General features: G+C 32.4%; 2 protein-coding genes and 1 non-coding gene across 4 annotated transcripts; all 3 read left to right on the forward strand.

Moving 5' to 3' along the window:
- The first annotated feature begins 450 nt into the window (after positions 1 to 450).
- On the forward strand, positions 451 to 10682 carry LOC149488459 (uncharacterized). Its single transcript, XM_089695295.1, has 10 exons — positions 451 to 831; positions 1330 to 2260; positions 7785 to 7895; positions 8000 to 8179; positions 8262 to 8320; positions 8533 to 8889; positions 8987 to 9059; positions 9201 to 9328; positions 9404 to 9559; positions 10217 to 10682. The coding sequence occupies exons 1-10, from the start codon at positions 451 to 453 to the stop codon at positions 10433 to 10435; spliced, it is 2595 nt and encodes an 864-aa protein (XP_089551421.1). The 3' UTR covers positions 10436 to 10682.
- Positions 10683 to 10808: 126 nt separating this feature from the next.
- On the forward strand, positions 10809 to 15380 carry Mlc1 (Myosin light chain alkali). 2 transcript variants are annotated; one of them, XM_089695595.1, is made up of 7 exons: positions 10811 to 10938; positions 11262 to 11289; positions 12320 to 12477; positions 12724 to 12874; positions 13217 to 13303; positions 14117 to 14179; positions 14823 to 15380. In XM_089695595.1, exons 1-6 carry the CDS (start codon positions 10936 to 10938, stop codon positions 14140 to 14142), a joined length of 453 nt encoding a protein of 150 aa, XP_089551721.1. In that variant the 5' UTR covers positions 10811 to 10935; the 3' UTR covers positions 14143 to 14179; positions 14823 to 15380. The 2 variants fall into 2 exon arrangements, with proteins under 2 accessions (XP_089551720.1, XP_089551721.1); XM_089695594.1 differs by lacking the exon at positions 14117 to 14179 and having other exon boundaries at positions 10809 to 10938.
- A 3960-nt stretch (positions 15381 to 19340) lies between these two features.
- Positions 19341 to 19412, forward strand: TRNAE-UUC (transfer RNA glutamic acid (anticodon UUC)). Its single transcript has one exon. It is a non-coding gene; the product is annotated as a tRNA-Glu (tRNA).
- The last annotated feature ends 2537 nt before the right edge of the window (positions 19413 to 21949 follow it).

Raw genomic sequence — 21949 nt, forward strand, 5'->3', positions numbered from 1 at the left:
CCTGCGGATGCCGCTGAGCACCTCATTATAGAAATATGCATCAACTCAACCAAACTACTACTCGGAGTATTCTACAGTCCTTCTCTCAATGTAAATTATTTCTCGTCTTTAGAAACTATCCTAGAAAATGTATCTTCTATTTACAAGCACATAATCTGTATGGGGGATCTCAATACTTGCATGCTCAAAAACGATTCTCGGTCCAAAAGACTACAAACTTTGGTTGATGCGTGCAACCTCCACCTTCTCCCTCTTAATGCTACGCATACCATCCCAAATTGTATACCTTCCTTACTTGACCTCATCCTTACCTCTTCCCCTACTTATGTTTTTAAGCATGGCCAATGTGCTGCGGATGCTTTTTCGAACCATGACCTTCTTTACCTATCCTTTCGACTCCGTCTTCCTAAATTAAAGCACAAAATTCTGATGCAGCGTAGTTTTGGTGGAATGGATATAGAGTGTCTCCGCAATGATGCTTCAAAAATCGACTGGGATGTATTATTGAAGGCTGAATCTGTTGAAGATAAAATTGCAATATTTAATAATTGTATAGTCAATCTGTATGACGTTCACGCTCCTATAAGACCTGTTAAAATTAAACACCTTCCTGCTCCCTGGCTCACTGACGAATTAAAAGCTCTTCTCCATAAAAAGAATACGTCCAAAGCTCGTTATAAGATCAATCCATCAGATAGCAATCGAGATAAATATAAAGTTATCCGTAATAAATGTAATACAGCTTGTAGAGATGCACAGAGACGTCACATACACACCTCTGTCGAAAATGGTGATCCTGCCAGGCTCTGGAAGTTTCTGAAAACATTGGGGGTGGGTAAGGATAGTAGCTGTCACTTATCTAAGGACATTTCATTAGACTCATTAAATCAGCACTTTACCCCAGCCTCCTCTTTGGATAAAAATATTAAATGTAAAACCTTAAACTATTTATCTTCTTTACCCTCTTCTAATTTCCCATCATTTCATTTTCGTTCTTTATCTAATAGTGAAGTTGAGAAAGCAATATTGTCCATTACCTCAAACTCTGTTGGTGTGGATGGCATTAGTCGTAATATGATCGTTCCTATCCTTGACATCGTCACTCCTGTCATAACTCATATCTTTAACTCCTCTATCTCATCTAGTGTTTTTCCTCAAATGTGGAAGAAGGCTAATGTTATCCCTATTCCTAAAATTAATACTCCTAAATCCTTATCGGACTATCGGCCTATTTCTATCCTACCCTTTCTGTCCAAAATCCTAGAGCGCCTCATCCAACAACAGCTAAGTTCCTTCCTAAATAAAAATTCCCTCTTAAATCCTTTTCAGTCTGGTTTCCGCCCCGGTCATAGTACGACTACTGCCCTTCTTAAAATAACAGACGATATACGCTGGGGTATGGACCACAAGTTGCTCACAGTTCTTGTGCTCTTAGACTTTAGTAATGCCTTCAATACTGTGGATTTTGACTTACTATTAGGCATGCTTCGGTCAATAAACTTATCTCCCGATGTTCTTGGATGGTTTCAGAGCTACTTGGCTGATCGTCAGCAACGTGTTCTTGTTGACAATTCTTTTTCGACATGGCGCAATATATCCGCTGGCGTCCCACAAGGAGGCGTGCTCTCTCCAATTTTGTTTGCTATATTTATTAACTTTTTAACTCCCCATCTAACTTCCCTGTATCATCTTTACGCAGATGACCTTCAAATATATACACAGTCGCCTTTAATTGATATTAATATTGCAATTAATGATATCAATGATAATCTTAGTAAGGTATCTGATTGGAGTGGACGTTATGGTCTCAAGCTTAATCCATTAAAATCACAAGCCATCATTATTGGTAGTCAGAGTCTGGTGGCCAGAATCAACTGGACTACCTTACCACCTATCCATATTGATGGCACTGTTGTGCCTTACATGAAATCTGTTAAGAACTTAGGTTTACATATAGATGAGACTCTGTCATGGACTGTCCACCTAAAAAATATCAGCAAAAAAATATTTTGGACTGCATCTAGTCTGAGAAGGTTGCGCAACTTTTTGCCTATTCCCACCAAGATTATGCTGGCTCAGTCCTTAATGCTGCCCATACTGGATTATGCTGACGTGTGTTTTTCTAACCTCACCCAAGAGCAACTCGATAAAATGGAGCGCTTGCAGAACCTTGCTGTACGTTTTGTCTTTGGGTTGAGGAAGTATGACCATGTTACAGCGTTTCGGTCGCAGTTAAAATGGTTACCCATCCGCCATCGCCGTAATGCCCATGTCCTTTCGCTCCTGTACTCGATACTATTTGATCCCCGTATCCCTTGCTACTTAAAAAATAACTTTGAATTTTTATCTGCTAGGAGTTTGAACCTGCGATCTAATGAGAACCTAATGCTAACTATTCCAATTCACTCTTCCAAATTTTACAACGCCTCTTTCAGTGTAAAAGCTGTTCAACTTTGGAATGCTTTACCCACTAGTATTCGGAAAGCACAAACGCTGGAGTCTTTTAAAAAATTGGTAAAGGATCATTATTTGCAAAGCTGCTAATCTTCACTGTTATTAATATTTTTTTTTTTTTCTTTGTTTTGTTTTTGTTTTTATCTGCTTTTATTTTTCTTTTAAATGCACTCACCTTTATTATTGTGTGTGTGTGTGTGTGTGTGTGTGTTTTGTTTTTATTATCTTTGCCTCAATTTATTTGCTTTTTTTTTTTAAATTATTGTTATCTTTTTTTCCTTTTAACCTATTACGCTTAGATATGTTGTCTTCTTTTTTGTTTCTGTGTACACTATCTTCCCAATTTTGTAATTGTATTAACTTTCTGCTTTTATTTTTTTTGGTTGTTTGGAAGAAATTGCTGTTAAGCAATAAAGCCGCCAATTGCTTAGTATAATATCCTGATTTTGTCAAACTTTGTGTGTGCAATAAAGAGTATATAAATAAATAAATATATAAATAAAGATCTAACATGTTTATTAGCATCGCTATTAAAAATGTTAGATCGAAAAACTTTACTATTATGTGGTATTATAATTTATATGATAATATGTAATGTAAATACCTACAAATCTTATTTTTCTAGATGTTATAATATGAATGTAGAGTTGGGACTTGGTTCCCGTCCCGTGAGATACTCCATAGATAAACTTTTAAATTGATCATATTATAAGACCACAACTACTTTAATTGTATTAATTAATATATAATAAAATAGTAATATAACTCAATTAAATAGTATTTTATCGATATAGTACATACATACAGCTAGCGCTACACATTATACTTACGTGGTGTCCAGGAGCTCGTTGACAGAACTGCGTGTTAATAATAATAATGTTATGTGAATTATAATTACATATAATACAAGATTATGGCCAAAATAAAGCAACATATACGTAATATTTCGGTTGCATATAATTCACAACATATAACGTCAAACGTGCAAACATAAAGGATACATATGATTGCAATGTTTATTTAAACCTTTAATTTTTTATGAGTTAATTAATTAGTAATTTTGGTTGAATCTTCGATGATTGCATGGCTAGAAATACACCTACATATTTCGTTTTAAATTACACCTACGTAATAGTACCTACCTGTATTTAATGTGATGTTACTACAAGCTACTATAAGTTATTATTCTGTGCTAATATGTACGTGTACCTATGTGTTTTCAGTGTATGAGAAGCAATAAACGACTTTTTATTTTATTCTAATATTGAATCGCATGTAAATCTGAACTAACGAAACGATAATGCGTCATCTGACTATTCAATATCGAATATCGATTAAATCACAATGACGTAGTTATCAAAGTAGCTAACTCTAAATATATCTTATTTCTATCCACAATTATTTGAAAAGCTAAGGATAGGTACCTTGTACCTAGTTACTCATTTAACTCAAAATATAATAAAACAATCTTCAGATTGAACTGAGGACTAATACATATATACCTATAAAGGTATATGTATAGTATTTATGAATTACTTACATACACTACTTATTATTACATCATATTCTTAAATTAAAAATAAAAAATATCGAAGACCTACGTCTATTTTTAGGGTTACAAAACGTCCATCGTGAAACAATGTTGTAATGCATATATTCAGTTATTGTATGGATCCCATAGATTCAGTTTCTCGAAAATAAAATTCATAAATAAGAATTGATAAATCATCGGTTTTAACATTTACAAACACAATCTTCGAAGATTATTATTGTAAAATATCCCATTGTCCAGATTATCAAAATTTGTTCAGAATTCCAGTATTTAACACTCTGTTTTTTAACTCTGCAGTTAGCACAAATAATGCACAATTATTGCATTTCACAACATCGAAGCGAGGGTCTAGACAGTGAACAGATTTGTAAACATTTACGTATTACATTACATATACTACGTAATACAAAATTGAATTGTTTACCATGCAAGCTGCATCGTGGACTTTTCCAAACCTCGGCCGAACGAATGGGGTGGTTTGTCGCCACAAGAATATTTGTACTGCATATGGAATAATGTCTTCGTTTGATGCATCATCTTCAGATATTTCTTTCATTTTCATTGCGCTGAATAGTTAATATAATATTTTATAAGAAATAATATGATCAGCCTATCTCTATAAACTCTAGTAGAGTTACCTAGCTTATAATATCTACTTAGGTACGTCAACATTTTAAAAAGTTTACTGTTAATTATCGTTATTGATATATTCGGTAAAGTTACGAAGAAAATATAATAATTATTAGCTTAGTACCTAAATTTTACGCTTTTGTTGAACTATGTAATATAAGATAATTAATTGAAATAGGAAAAGTAGTCTACCATTATTATTATTACCATTTATTACCTAGAAAATATAATAATAAGCAACTTACGTTGGTCAAAAGCTCTTACATACTCTTCACCCACAAACATTTGAGAATAAATAGGAAATATTATCACAAATTACCACGTATGTCGCTGTTTACATATCTGAACCACTTTTCAGTAACAAGGGCGGCGAAGGAGAAACAAGCGCACCGCTGGGGAAAGCTCAGCTGAATGAGCCTTGCGAACTCACCCTCTCATATCTAGGGTTAACACTTGGTATATATCACAGGTATATATATATTAAAAAAATAAACATTATGATCGAACAAAGTTTGACCTTAATTTTTCTTTATGTCAAGTTTTTTCTATAGTAGTTTTGCCTTCATCCAAAATGTAAAACCTATTAGGCCTTCCGAACTAGGTACTTATAAATGGGAATATTTACGAGAGCAATCAAATACATATACTCGGTTTTGTTGGTAGCGGCAGCCCTAAAATAAGATTTAATCGATCTCTGCGCGGTAACCTGCGAAGCTGCAGCCTCTCGTCGTCATGGAAACGACTTGATGGAAGTTTCGTAGTCAACTGATATTCAGTGCCTCCGCTACACTGTGGGTGGATGGTACTTTAGCACGGCTATTATCTTCAAAGCTTTTGTTTCCAATAATTGTTCTTGTGAACTGGGTTATGATGACAACGGAGGTTTTTGCTTGTTAGTAAGGATCAATACATATTGGCTACATTTAAAGGGTTTTTATAGTATGCAATTATGGGCCGTCTTCCCATTATGTTACATAAAAATACTCATTCATATAATATTTGAATGAGAAAAGAAAAACAAAATAAAAGCTCAGATAACTCACCTATTGCAATTGGTTATTTTAAAATTTTAACAACATTTTTAAGTCAAATTCAAAATGAGTTTGAGTTTGAGTTAAAATGTTGTGATCAGATCTTAGGCATTCTACCAGCAATTAAATTATAAGCACCTACTTTATTAGAGCTTACTGATAAGTTTAGGTAGGTACCCATACGTACTTTAATTATATTATTGTATCGTCCTTCAAATCGTTCTTTCATTAATTTGTCTAAAGGGAGCTATGAAACGTATTGATAATAAAAATCAATAAGCCTAGGCTTGTTTGATATTTCATTAGAATTTTGTGTAACTTTACCGGTTCTTTATCTAGCGTATGCACATGCTTGCGTATGCGTATGCACTATATAGATATCCACTCGCATTCTGCACATTATTTATGTTGAAGTTCTGACGATTTTTATAAGGCTGTAATTTATTAGATAAGATTCGAAAAGATAATTAATTTTCAATTATTAAATCCCATGCTTTGAATTATAACTGCATTCATTTTAATAAAATAAATTAAGTAATTATTGACAGTCTTGTACTGTATCCATTAGTGAAAAGTAATTGGTTGTAAACAATCACTATCACCAGAATTATTAACAGGAGTGAAATAAAATGTCGTCGCGTTTACATTGTCGCGAACAATTTACTTTATAAATAGGCACTGGGACTTGGGAGTGGCGTCAATAAACGTTTCCTACTTTATAGATTGTTTTCCACTAAAAGAATTACGCTTTAGTTTATATATATCAGGTCGACATTAGGTACCATTTCCATTAGGTAGCCTATTCATGAAATAAACAAATATCGAGAAGTGAAACGGTTCAAAATGTTTATCAATTAAAAATCAGAAGCTCTTCTGTGATTAGGTTTTCCTAAATTAAATTATAGTTATCTTATCTATAGATATATAGCCGTAAGAAACTCATTTAATTTTCTGAAAATATCGGTAATTAACCTCTTGCCTCGGGTAGCCCGGGTTGACCAAAGCCAAAAACGAATTAACCCATCAAATTCATAAATAGGCATTATATTGGTAAAAAAGTAAACCAGTTCTGTAGATGCAGAGATCAAGCAGAGATCTATGCAATGTCACAAATGTTACCTCTTTATAATGTTAGTAAAGTAGTACTTTGTACATAATTTGATAGATGCAAGAAGCTTATATATCTTATTGGATAGATGAATAATGATAGATAGTGGCTAGAGGGTGAGATACAATTTAACACATTGAATTTATTTTCAATAATCAATGATTGCAAAGCCAAGATTTTTTGTATAATATTGAGATAACTGAGTACAATCGAGAAACATTCTAAAATAGTTCGAGGCTGAATAATACTCGGATTGCTATTGGCTGGGCGGTACCGAAATAGCTTGGTTATTTTCTATGAAAAATGTTTTTGTGAAAACATTATTTTACATTAGGTTAGAAGTACCTATAGAATGTTTATCTGGTACTGAGTAATTATTTTCTGAAGATGTATTTCATGATCTGATGTATCAATAAGGAAGCAAGCATAGTGTACTATTTTATTAAATAGTATACCTAGGTATAAATACCTCCGAATAATTGATTAATTTTTCAATTCCGTATTATCCGTGTTGTTGTTATAAATCTTACTTTTATCAACAGGCAGTGCCAGTAGTTTAATCACGTAAAATGGATATTTTTATAGTGCACGAACCAAATATGGGTCGATTGTGACAGGCGATGCAATCACCTAGTTATCGAATGGTTAATCTATTTATGTTTATTATGTACTTAGATACTGTTTATTTACACTAATTCCAACGAAATGAAATTATCCTATGATAGTTTACACCATGTTTACACTCTAAGGTTTACACATTAGTTTATTATTTAATTGATGCAAACTTTTTACTTTTTCTTTTTAAATGTTAGGCCACAAATAAATTCAATGACTCTATCTACAAAGACTATCTTATATCAAATTGACACATAATCTGATTGGAAGTGAAATTAAAGCAAATTTAACTACAAAGAAATGACTAATAAGGATGGTAGGAATTTCCTTGTATTCCCTTGTACATTCCTACATACCTATTATAAAATGAATAATCTTGGTTTTCGTTTTTCAGTTGAAAAAGATTTGCATTGCGATCCACGCATGGCTACATTGTTAGCGGTCCATCTAGTAAGTCAGGTCCTTGATGAGGCCTATGTTATTGCCAACGCTGCACATGATTCTGGTACAATATGATACACTTATCCAATATTTATAAATTTCTATTAGAAAACTTAGAGACAACAAAATATACAATACCTATGTACCAAAATATTCATTATTTTTTAGGTCAGCCGTGGCAATATGTATCAGGCTTGAAGAAGATAAAAAATTATAGTCTAAATGAGACCTATGAAAAAGAACAAAAGTTGGAACCTGTTTTTGCCACCAAAAACAAAGAAGAAAACCAAAATAAATTGCATAAAACTCCGAGTAAAATTGCGACATCTACGCCGCAAAAAGCTTTAGGTAAAGTTTTAAACCTTTTATGCTGTTGTTCTATTATTAGGTATTATAGTAACATTATAAAATAAATAAATATAAATTATAGGTAATACCGCAAATGTCAACGACCATTCTCTAATAGGCCAAGGGGATGAAGAATTTACAGTAAGTTAAATGAACATGTTAAAATCTTGGCTGGACTCCAAAATGACGTATACATTTAATTTAGTTTATTTATATGTAATATAAAATGAATACGTGATCAAGAAGCTTTCTGAGAGAAATAAAGACAATATAATGTTTATAACTAACATTGTCTATAGCGATGTGCTTAAAATATTTTAACAAAATGAAGTAAATATATGCAATCTTTTCAGGCTGATACAGATGAATCGAAATCAACATCATTGTTCATCACGAATCTATTTGATATGAGCGATGTCGAGCGAGATATGAGTTTCAGTGAACCAGTTCTAATGCAAGACAAACTGGAACCACACGATGTAATTACAAATGCGATGAAGAAAATGATGGATCACTTTGTTGAATCCGCTTTAAATTATGTGTCTGGCCAAGAACTTTCTATAAATGATGATAGAGCGAAGTCGTCCATGGAAACTACAACATCCAGTTATTCCTTTTTGACTGATGCAGCCGCTGATGAATATGAGGAAGGAGAGTTACCTTTACGTGATGTAGAAGTTCATCAAACCGATAGCAGTGACTTACAGCAGGCACATACATTTAATATTACTTTTACTTACTTTGTAAACTATAAGATTAATGATAATATAGACAAATAATTTTAACACTCATTTTATTTATTTTAAGGACATTAACAACAATGAAACAACATATAAACATGATATAGCTTCATATGAAAATGCCTATTTAACATTAAATCGTAAGTAATAAATAGTAAGCTAATAGTAGCATGATGAATGCATTGATTACTTGTGAATAAAAATCATCATCATAAATTAATGTAAACTCAATGCATAAGAAATATCTTCTCTACAAAATTGGCATAATATTATTTATCTAGGTGATTGCGAACAATACTCTGATGATGAAGAACCCGTTCTTCAAGATCCTAAAGGACTATCAATGCATGAAATTGAGCTTATGGCTGCAGGATCTGCTGGCGATAATTGTCCACAGGAAAGAGAAGCGGTACCTATTCAATACTTTACATACTATGCAGTTTTTAAAGTATTCGACAGTTTTAAAGGTAATTTTCTTTTCCAGAAAAACAAGGAATTAGCTGCGATATCGGGAGTATCCAGCTCGGGCCTTGGCTCTAAGAAAAGTAGCTTAGTCCGCCGCTGTCGTTCTCAAGGAGCGAGGCTCTTGTCTTGCCTGCGAGGGTGGTGGTGGAGACGCAAGTTGCACGGCAAACGCAGGGTGAGATTAAAATATAAACGTAGATCAACAAGTTTGAACAGATACTAGCTTTTGCCCGCGGCTTCGCGTTCGAATTGTAAATCTAAACCATCGTGGAATCCACTCGAATAACATTTAAAACGGTTCAGCAGTTAAGGAGGAATTCAGTGACAAACGTAAGCACAGAGAAAATATGTATGTGTTGTTCTAAATGATATGTATGTATGTATGTATGTACCCTTTAGCATAAGAAACACTTTTGACCCACATTTATGCGGTAAATTTAATATAAATTATAAAGAAGTGTTCAAGTCACTAATATTTATTTTCTGTCGTCCCTATAATTGTCGATCACTGTTCGTCAGGTGACTCATTGGCTATAAATATCTTTACGATACATACGTTTTTCTTTTTACGATATGATCGGATAATACTGTACCAGTTAATATCACGCTTAAGTTAAATAAAAAGTAAATGTATGAATCAAACAGAAAATGTGTACTAATAGGGTACCTACGGTTAGGTATTACGTAGGCAGGTATTCCACTTAAGTATCATTGATTTTTTTAAGATTGTGAACATGTGATTAGCATTATGCCATACCAGATCTAGTATTTTCGTCGTTCTCCACTAGAAATAACTGGTACGTCAAGGATAATTGTCCTTCTACTTTTACAGGATTCTCGAATGCATGGATCAATTCGGGGGATTTGTCCTCTATCGCCTGATGCACGACGTCGAGCAGCTAGTCTACTTGATCAACGTCATCTAAGGACACCCTCTCCATCAAGATCCGTAGTTTGGAAGTTCAATACCGTCAATGAGGCTCTAGTTCATTCCGCCCAATGGAAAGAATTTTCTTCGAAAATGGATTTTAATGAAAACGAAAACTCTTAAAATTACATTTTATGATTGGTTACTCTTATTGACAGCTCGTTTTTTTGCAATAAAAATATAATTCAATATTTTTATTTTTTTCTTTGCGGTGTAGTTTCCGCATATGTAATTAGCATAAACAAATAAAGAATACTTCACACCTTTCGTATTCATTATATAGGTACCTAGTATGACATAGATACGATCGAAATAGTTTAACGTAAAAGTAGATTTACCATTAGGATTGGCTTCAGCTCGTTATGATAGTTTGATGTATGTGTGAAAACTATTTCTATCCTGCTTCCACTCGGCGAAGCTTTACGTGTCTGAGAACGCCGTGGGCATGGTTCAACTCCTCCGAAAATAGAACATTCGCGGACTCCTGGGCTAAATCTCAAATATCCAGACGTGAGCGCCATCTGAGCCAGTTAAAACAGTCAAGTGAAAAGTTTCCAAGCTCCACTTCTTGTCTGAACGTCTGCCAGTGAAGACCGGGAGGGAACCAACTAACACCACACAAAATGGTGAGTCATCCAGCAGTGAAATAGTGAAAAGGAGTTCAGTGTAGAATTGGACTGTTCATAAAAACACAAAGTGCACAAATGATACGTGATAATTTAATACAATTCCGCTGACCGGAAATCCGTGTGCGTCTAATTATCGAATTTAACAGTGATGTGCCAATCGAATAGTGATACAACCCAACATGGTATCTTCGAGATCGAGATACTCTTCACAGAACCTACACAAAGTGCAGTGATGCAATACACAACAATTTCATCCACACACATACATACTAACTCACCTTAAGATCATAGAATAACAAGAAATATTTGGTTATTTTCAGAGCGACCTCAGCAAAAACGACATCGAAAGTGAGTATTGCATTTCAAATTTTTATAGAACCTGCTATTGTCTAATAATTTAATATCTAACCTTTAACTATGTGTTGTGACTGCAAAACCATTTTTAATTTAAAATAAGTGTTTAAACTAAAATTGTATGACTAACAAGTACATAATAGTACAAATATTCATTCATTAATAGCATAGTGTTTTAGTATCATAACAGTCGAATTATATAAACGTATATAATAATTGTGACATCGTATCAGCTAAGTATAGCACGGTTTATGTCAGTTTCTCATAAAAGGTTCGCGTTGCTATGTAATGCCGGCTACAGTGACGCGATTACAATGCGCGCGCGCTGCGTTCCAAAATTATCTTCTTGCGTCACGTGATCCAACTATACCGCCCGCCCAAACAGAGAAACTCCGCTCGAATTTCACTGCCCAAAGCGCCGTGTTTTGGCACCAAATGTACTGAATGATTGAACATTCCTTACTATGTCCGGTATTGAAGTATGTAATAATATTAATGTTAATTCTAATAATCACTATCAATATCAAGGTCATCGGATAATACAGTACAAACCAGTCTAGCAATTTTGAAACCTTCAACTTAAATTTATGATCTTTCAAATTATTTCTGAAGTTTTAATTTAATTTCTGATATTTTCATTCATGCCGGAAAAAGTTTAGATAAACTTTCATGTAATCGAATGTGGGACGTATACAATCGAATTTATTAATAGACGATGACTCATAGATTTACCGTGAACAAATCGGCAACTGGAAGAAAAGAATCTCGTCGCCCACGACTCTATATAATTTTCTATACCTGAATTAACTTAGCTTTTCTAGTCGCTTCGACTTCTTTGACTTTTATTACTATACCACAGATAATATAAAATACCGTGATATCGTTTTAATTCACTTTGGAGCGGAAGCTGTATCATCCGAACTACCCATGCTACATGCAGGTTCAACTAACTAGTTGATTTACGTAGTTTTGCAATTCCATACTATGAACTAGAGAGGGTATTATAACATTAATTGAATTACAGGGGCATCCTTCGCCTTCTCCATCTACGATTTTACCGGTAATGGCAAAATCGACGCCTACAACCTGGGTGACGTCCTGAGGGCGCTCAACTCCAACCCCACACTGGCAACCATCGAGAAACTCGGTGGCACCAAGAAGAAGGGCGAGAAGCAGCTTTCGGTACATATTTTTTGTCAGGATCTATCAATCTTTTAAGAACAAACTAAGTAGGTTTATAAAAGTAGAGTAAGTATTCTTTTCAAACAGAAGAATGCTATAAACAAAACAATGATTATTTTAACACATCTAATTTACAATTTTCAGCATATTCGAACAGATCTATTTAGTAAGGAGTACGAAAAATCAATTAATAAGATCGTCTATGATGTAGGTACCTAAGAATAAATAAACATAAAAATATTTCAGGTTGAAGAGTTCCTTCCCATCTACGCCCAGTGCAAGAAAGACAAAGACCAGGGTGTCTACGAAGACTTCTTAGAATGTCTGAAGTTGTACGACAAGAATGAAAATGGTCTTATGCTTGCTGCTGAGCTGACGCACACACTCCTCGCCTTAGGTTTGTGTTTTTGTTTTTAAAAATACGTAGGTAGCTTAAACAACCACAGAATATTTGTATCAGTTTTCTTACAATTGACAAACAAAACGAGATGTATTTTATTTTCCTGAGATACAAAAATTTTAGTTTTTTTTAATACAAAAAATAAAAATAAATTTTAATAATTTATAATAATAATAATTTTTATTTTAATAATTTAAATAAATTTTAGTTTTTTTAATGGGATACAAAACGTCTCACCCCTAATGATTTCAAGTCGTTCGTTTGGATTATAATGTTCTGATAACTTACTACTTAAAACCTTAAATATATATCCTATTTATAACATTACAAATACTTCAGGTGAGAAACTCAATGATGAAGAAGTAGCGGAAGTCACAAAGGACTGCATGGACCCTGAAGACGATGACGGCATGATCCCATATGCATGTAAGTATAGAGGGTGTTAGAACAGTAGACTGATTTTGTACCTTAGAAGTTTCCCTTTTTGTAGATAGATTAAATAAGACTATAATTCTACATTTATAAAACCTATAATATGTACATACTCAATATTTTTGATATATGTTCATCTGGACTAAGAACAATGTTTATCCCCATGTTTATATATTTTGTATGAGTCTCATAGAACTGAGATCTCGAAGTTTTGTGTGATCCTTAGTGACGTCATTTTTAAATATGGTTTCCTATTATTCCATACACTTAATACATATTAGGTACACGACATGATTAAGATTAAATATGCCTAAAAATCATATATGAGTAATGACAAGATTACCATTTAATTTAATTTATTTATAGTCGTTGCAATTTCCCTATACACAAATACAAAATTTATTATCTGCCCTACCATTTTTTGCTCTCACTGCAAACGCAGGCCTCGTACGAGGATTCAAATACTCTTATCTATTAAATTCGCAAAACTGTTGTTAAAATTCACGCTAAAGTAATGTCTTAAATATTTATAAATTCTCATGTATAAAAATAATTCAAGATATATCAATTTAGTTCAATTTGCAAGGTACCTAATATTGAAGCTGTAGTTAATTTGGTACTTACATTCGTTTTGATTATTTATAGTTTGATTGTTATTCTTAGTTTCGTTCCTATAAAGTATAAATCTATTCTATGTAGGTATATATTACAAACAAAAATGTGACTTTTGTGAGCATCACTGAGACGGATGCGTTTTGTAGTTACTGAATGTGTGTGTGCCCTTCATCATGTGTTGTCCCTTTACAGCATTCCTGAAGAAGGTGATGGCGTAGAGGACGTACCTGTCGTCAAATCTTTAGTTATAAGATCGTAAGTCAATCGACGATGGCGCCAATGCAAAACAACATGATGCTTCTAGCAAAATTACGCTTCATATTCCGTGAACCAGCTTTCTACTGCAATAATATGCTTAATGTTAAAACCTCTGGCAAAATTTTCGTCTTAAATGTGGCTTTTGATGTGTCGGTGTCGTATTTGAATTTCAGCGCAGTTGCATTGAATGAGTCAGCTTTTAGCTGTTTGTATCGCGCAGTGGCGTAGAGTAAATGTGAAAAGCATTCAGTGTACTACATTGTTAAGTGAAACACTTTTGAAATTGCGTTGATTCATTTTGCAGCTGGGCTTGGATATTTCAGGGTGGTCATGGACAATAATAAATAGGATCAAAGAATTTTTTAATTTATAGTTAAATTAAATACTTAGCTTAATATTTTGGTACACAATTTCAATTTTGCTTTTTACTTGTTTTAGTTTTTTCTGTGGTAGTATATAATACATTATAGAGGATTTTTGGTTTAATGTTTGGAAAAGTTAGGGATGATAAGATTGCAAGACAAGTTTAATAATAAAAAAAAATATTTTCACTTTAGACTGTAGGTAATTGAAGTTGCCATGATCACACTGAACTGGAAACAAACATTAAAACATCAGCTAACATATATCGTTTTTGCAGCTTTCCTCAAAAAAATGGTTGAAGGCTGGTCACCCAAAACGGCGGAAGCTCCGAAAAAAGCAGCAGAGGCGCCTGCGCAAGCCTAAGATCTCGTGCTCAGACGCATCCGCGCCAGCCCCCGTGTCACCAGACCGCCGTATTCACCATCATACAATACGGACTGTACCTTTTTATACGATTCAACATCTTGTACAACAAACTCTCAATGAATGTACATATTTAATATTAAATGTCGAGCACTGTAAACGCGCTTTGTACGTGTCATTTTAAATTTATTATTATTTATTAAGTTTATAATTACAAAATAAAAAAAAAACAAACCACAACTATTTTATAATAAAATATTAAAACGTTCCATCTTGTCTGTATGTGCGTAGTTCTTTGTTATTCTTTGAATTTTTACTTGGTTACCAAAATGCTTACCATAGTTAATGAAAGTTAATTAGAAGTAAGAAAATTATAAAACAGTGACAGTGGAAATACATTTTACAAAATTGAAATCGAATTCTCTTATACACTTTTGCATGAGCCGTATTAAAAAAAGATTACCTAAAGTTATCTTGTATTTTCTATTTACATACTCGACATATCTAAATGATAATTTAAATTGCTCATTATTTTAACAAGAATAGAATTTTAAAAAATAAAGATAAGAAAGCAATTACTATTTGAAAACATAACTGGGACACTATTGTAATATGTGACTGCGATTTGAACCATGTTAGCGTAAGTATACTTATAGCACAGACTAATAATAATATACTACGTATACGCTTATAGGTACCTGCAGGCTTTATTACCCATATGCTCAAAAAATTTATACCATTAATAAAACTCAATATATTTATAGTAGATATTAAAATGCTTTAAAAAAAATAAAAGAATAGAAAAAATTCGGTCGTGAAGATCCTGAATACTTTTCTGTATACAGAAATTTTAAACGTAAACTTAAATCATTTTCCTAATCGGATCTTCACGACCGAATTTTTTCTATTCTTTTATTTTTTTTAAAGCATTTTAATATCTACTATAAATATATTGAGTTACCTACCCATTCATTATACTTAACTAAAATATTTACATATATATGTCAACTAAACTCTAGACTTAGAAGTTTGGAGCATCCAGAACCTACAGTTTACCACATAATATTTTTCCCGTAAACGTAATAGAGATTGAACCCACAACCTCTGGATTATAATTTATAAAACAAAAACATTCACTTGAGCATCCTGAATAGTTTTCAAAATATAAGCACTGATGACTTAATTCAAATAGGTATTGTAGTTACTACGTAAATGTAAGTGAATATCAATTAAGTACATAGTTACCAATTAGTCACTATATAATGTAACTTGTAGTAATTGGTCGGGTATTCACCAGACCCCATCCAATCAATTTTCAAATTACAATAAATGAACCCTCAATGAACCTTTATAAAATCAGTCCGCCTTACTATTAAAAATAAAGTTTTACTATTCCTGAAATTCTTATATATGTCTGTTATTGAAGTACTCAACGTTAACACCTATATATTTTTTCATTAATTGATCCTCAGGTTCAAAGATGTAGAAGGCAAGACGTGTAATTCTTATAATCGCTTTAGGTAGAAGTTAGAGAAAGATAAAGTAACAGTTCCGCATAAAACGGAATAATCAAATAAAACAACTTACTAGTTTATTTATTTTTATTTTTTATAGTTTTAACCATAGGTTGAAGAATTTGATCATTGTTTGATTTAAATTTTAATTAACACCTAGGTACCTAAGTAGTACCATTAGTAACGGAAGATAAAACATATTTTATTGATAATTTTAATGATACATAGCAAATCGATGATAATTAATAGTGCTAGAGAATTCAGTAACAATGAAATTTTGACCCTTTTGAATTGAACCTACAGCTGTATGATGAAGAAAATGGCGGGGAAAATGTTGAAAATGTTTTGGCGGCATCAATAACCACTTCGCCTCAAGTCGGCTAAGATCGTCGTAGTTCGTAGCTAGGCGAGTAGCTAGGCGTCAGAAGCTGGGAGAAAATATTGCTAGATGTAAATAAGATCCCAAACCGTGCACAAGTAGTGCATAATTTGAAACTTCTGTAAAAAAAATCGTAAAATACATATATTTATTTTTTAGTTAAATACAAATTAATAATAAATACTAAATAATGTATGAGTATTTATATTCTTATATTTAACAGCTAGGAAGTATAATTAAGAATGTATCTACATTAATGATATTTTATGCTATTATTCTTGATTTATACAACTTGTACAAATCAAGAATATTAGCATAAAATAGCACCTTTAATTTTCAATACAATATTGTAATTTGAATTTTGAGTACAATACCTAATATATTAAAATCTATAGAAGTCGAAATTATAATAGTAAAACCTTATTCTATTTATTAACATGTATTTAATATAAAAATACATAGAAGCAAAAATTACAGATCCATTACTGTGATTACAAAGTATTGATTTGCGATTAAATGTTTCAAAATAGGTAGATTTTGTGTCTTAGAACTGGCAACACTCCTTTGTACCGGCTCTGTTTAGTAGAATCTCCGCGCAGTATTCAAATCTCGTTCGCTGGTGTTCGACTGGTTGATCTAAAATTATTGTGTTTACGAAGTGAGTGATAACTGATTGGTGATAAAGTGCGTGTATTTTGGCATCTACTTGTATTTCTTAAAGTAAGTATTATGAATATTATGCGCAAATATTTTTTTAGATAACTCAAAATTATGTTCTTTTACATAAATAAACATATACTAGGTGTCTCTAAAATATATTTACTACGAACATATTATTTGTCACGCATATTTATTGGCGTCTTCCTCTCATTTGTTTACAAAGTTGAAATACTTGCATCTTTAATTTGCATTGTTCTGTTATTTTTCAACAATTATCACCGGCTTACACAGTTTACATGATAATGTAAATAGTTAACAATTATTATCAAAATGTAGGTAGGTACCTACGTAGGTCTTACCTGTTTTATCAACAAAACGCTCATTAATTATTAATCCAAGGTTGGTTTTGCGTAAAAATTCGCAACGATATAAAAATCGTTTATTTAACTAAATAAATTTTATATAAAATATATTAGATATTATTTGTATTATTTGCAGGTGTTTAGTTGCAAAAATAAACCTACATCATGGCTCAAGTAAACGAATCGCCGGCTATCAACAAAAAGCCGGAGGACAAACATAACGCAGGTAAATAAAATGTTCTAAATATTACATAAATACTAGGTTTACCTATAATATAAACATAAATATAAGATTAACATTTATCACAAAAACGAATTATACGATAAGTGCTTATCATAAGCTAAAATATGCTTTAAAATATGTTATACAATGTCATGTTTATTTTGGTATATAGGTATTTACTTCTAAAACATAGAAAAAAAAAATCAAACAAGCACCGGTTTATGATATTATTCTGTAAGAAACACGATTTATTACCTAGCTTATGTAGACAGCCCATTATGATAATGTCACCTTAGCCAGGTTTTTATAAAACAAGTAATTAAACTTTGATTAGTACACGTATGTTCTAGATTTTGTTTTTTGAAGTGAAAACTTCTTTAGCGGCGTTGAGCACTTTTTCTGTAATGGGTATAAAATCTTAAACTCGCGTCAGGACACGTGACCTGATTGAAAAAGCGTAAGACGGATACCATTCCAAAATATCAAACATGCTCAACGTTAATAATCAAGTTTTCACTTCTGCCGGCACTCCCGGAGTGCAACCCGTCTTTTTTGTAAGGAAAGTAGGTAGGTATACAAGTTTCTTATCAATTAAACTTCGTGTTTGTTAGCAAACTCAATGAGGAAATTATGTGAAAACCTTTCTCACTTTTTCACTATGTGCAACATTGTGTCTCCCGGCTCCATGCATAGGTATTTCCATCCCCTATTTGTCTTCCTAGCTCATGCTTTGTTTTTAGAACAAAAACCTATGCTCTACAGTGCCTTAAGTATCAGCGGTTCAGACTTGTGCATCAGACAGTTAATTTCCTTGTGAAAAGTTAAATTGAAGAAAAATTGATATACCTACCTAGGTACCTATAATTAAGAAATATTAAAAAAATAAACGATGACAAAGACACCTATTCTTTTGATTTACGTATTGGATTAATGGACAAAAAATACAAATCACTGAATTATTAAGTGTAATAAGGCAAAAATATTATTTCTAGACCTCAAAGGTAATAAATAATAATATGACAGAATCCGGTTTTATCCCCACAAAAGTTTAAATTAAGGGGAATAACTCGTATGACAACTATTCGAAAAATAAAACTAGATTTATTAAATTTGATCAAATCTAGTTGTTGCAGTTTATTATTTACAACAATAAAAGTACCATACAAAATATGTTGAACCCAGTTGAACCCAAAACCTAAACCTATCTAATAAATAAATGAGGTACGTACGTCATTATACCTGTCTAATATTATCGCAAAATATTTACCGTATTTATTTTGCGTTAACCTTCATCTCCCGTATGGTCTAGTGGCTAGGATACCTGGCTTTCACCCAGGAGGCTCGGGTTCGATTCCCGGTACGGGAAATCCTTCTTTTTATTTTATATTTATACTTTTTTAAGTAGGTAATAAAATAATTAATCACGACACGACACTCATTCTAAGGAAAAAATAAAAGGAACTCTTTCATCAAAACGCTTTTATTACGTGTTAACTGATTAGTGCATTAAGTGCTGCATCCTGTCTCTACGTTCTATGTGGGAGTGATTCTTGATTATCTTCATTGTCATATAAGCTCCGAATTTTCTAATTTTTTAGAGAAAAAAGTTCATTCGATATTATATCATTATTGGTACGTTAAATTTCATTAAATTTTATATGTACCTACCTATTGTATTAGTAATTAATAAAATAAGTCTAAACTGTCTAATTACAATTTTATTTGTTGGTACGTACAAACTTAAAATAATATTAATTATATACTACCTAGGTATATATTATGTGATGAATATGTAATTATAAAACAAGTTTGATGATGTAATGAATACAGTTTTGTTCTTTTACGACTATTTTGAGCCAGAATGTCGCTTAACAGTATAGGTACTTATTGTAGTAACAATTAATTATTCATCAAAAACAGATCCATTAATCGAACCATCTTATTGCATATTAGATATCTCTAACTGCTTCACCCAAATATATGAGTATGTAAATGCCTCTACTGGCTCTACTTCTTGCTTTGTGTACGCATTACATACGTACATACAATCTCCATGATAGTCGTCAAAATGTCGTGTCACCGAACTCCTCTGAAAAGGACTGACCGATATTTTTATAAATGAAGGATAGTCCTGCAGAATACCATAAATGAGCTAGCAGGCATGGGTAGATAATTTCACTGCAGACCAAATTAATATGATTATATTATTTTCGAGGATGTCTGCTATATAATTCACTATCAAAATTCATAAGTTCTAGACATGTTCTAGATAAAGAGGACATTTCAATAAGATTTAAATCAGTTTATAGCCTGAGCACAGTTGACCGTGCAAAAGTCACTATAAATAGATCGCCTGTAGGTGTTTATTCTAAGAATATCTTACCTACTTTAGTTGCCGAAAAATTATCGAAAAGTCAATGTCTCCCTTAGTATCTGAAAACATGCATTATCGCATTATTTCCAACTCCTACTTTTGATAAAATTTTCTTTCACAAATAAATTTAAAATAGCTATGACATAATATGAGGATAAATGCATCATAATAAGGGAATTATGTTATTGATAAATATTGATAAAATTTAATGTTATGCAGGTTTAAAACATTTTTCGGGTACTTCGAAATCTATTTGTGAATATCTAGTGCAGCGAGTTATCTTTGTGATTGCCAACCTGATGACCTGATGCACTACATATCAGAATGTTGCAAGATCAAAACAGAAATATAAGATTACGCATCTTCTTGTCGTGTTCCTACAAAAATGACGTGATTTACATTGCTTATTTATATGTTTTACATAATTCTGTTCTTCTGTTCAGTTCTAATTGTTGAATTGAAAATAATATATAAAGATGATAATGCGATGGTCTAAACGATGATTATTACACCATTAATATTTTTATCTACTAGTTACTACATGCTTTTTAGTTATTAATTAATATTATTGCGTATGTGTCTAAGAAAATAAGATACTTTAAATTTTGAAGACCTAGCAAGTTATAATTTGCCTTTTATGTGAATAGACTTTGGAAGTATCAGCTACACTGCTCAGTGCTCAGCTCTCTTGACCTAAAATCTGATACTATGAAGGCGGGGGCTGAGTAAGTTCCTCGTGATTTTTCAGTTTTACGATATTTTGTTTGTGAAATTAGCTGTGAATTTTCTTCTGTAGTAAAACTTGTATCAAAATAGAGTGTGTATGTGTGTAGTTTGTATATAGGCACAGACTAATAATAATATACTAATAGGTAATAATGTCCTGTAACTAGCCAGAACATCTCAATTATACAACAGCATTTAGCGAACAAGTGCGATATGTTATGCGCAAACTTTCAAAAACAGAACCTCAACAACACTAATTGTATTTGTATTGACTGAGATATTTTCACTTTACATTGTATTGATTTATTAATCATGGGTGCCGCATAATCACAACCATCATTAAGTGCTCTTGGGGTTGCAAAGCGCAGAGTTATTATTTTTTCTTCCACCGAGCCATATTTAAGGGGAACTGACGATGTCAAAATATGTACAAATGTAGAGTAGATTTTGTTTGCGTTTTTTTCTATTTTGAACTACATTTATTGTGAGTGGTCAGTGGTATTGGTTGGGTATTGTTATGTACATAATTATGTCACTGTATAATACTGTGTTTTTATTAAATTCATTTTTAATGTGCACTAGGCACGGACACGGTAATTACATTTTGATATGTAGGTATTTAATTTTGAACTTTACTGAAGATAAGGTGTAAGAAAGTTTAGATTTTAGAATGTGACGACAATTTCTAGGAATTCGCGGCGTACCTGACACGGCCTGTACCGCTTATGTATCATGCAACCCTGGTAATTATACTATTTTAATTAAAATTTAAAACTATAAAACATTTAAATATTTCGGTTTTC

This window comes from Colias philodice, chromosome 5 (genome assembly GCF_061535455.1).
Source record: "Colias philodice isolate Cphi_HAF_F1 chromosome 5, ilColPhil1 Martin Lab GWU primary, whole genome shotgun sequence".
Classification (NCBI taxonomy): Eukaryota; Metazoa; Arthropoda; class Insecta; order Lepidoptera; family Pieridae; genus Colias; species Colias philodice.

Bases quoted from the DNA above. Each gene is read 5' to 3' on its own strand.
- LOC149488459 (XM_089695295.1), top strand. From the start codon at position 451: ATGGATATAGAGTGTCTCCGCAATGATGCTTCAAAAATCGACTGGGAT. The intron at 832-1,329 runs GTGGGTAAGGAT...AATCCTTTTCAG, and splicing joins AGTTTCTGAAAACATTGGGG to TCTGGTTTCCGCCCCGGTCA. The intron at 9,560-10,216 runs GTGAGATTAAAA...CTACTTTTACAG, and splicing joins AGTTGCACGGCAAACGCAGG to GATTCTCGAATGCATGGATC.
- Mlc1 (XM_089695594.1), top strand. The intron at 11,290-12,319 runs GTGAGTATTGCA...ATTGAATTACAG, and splicing joins CAGCAAAAACGACATCGAAA to GGGCATCCTTCGCCTTCTCC. The intron at 12,478-12,723 runs GTACATATTTTT...AAAATATTTCAG, and splicing joins AGGGCGAGAAGCAGCTTTCG to GTTGAAGAGTTCCTTCCCAT.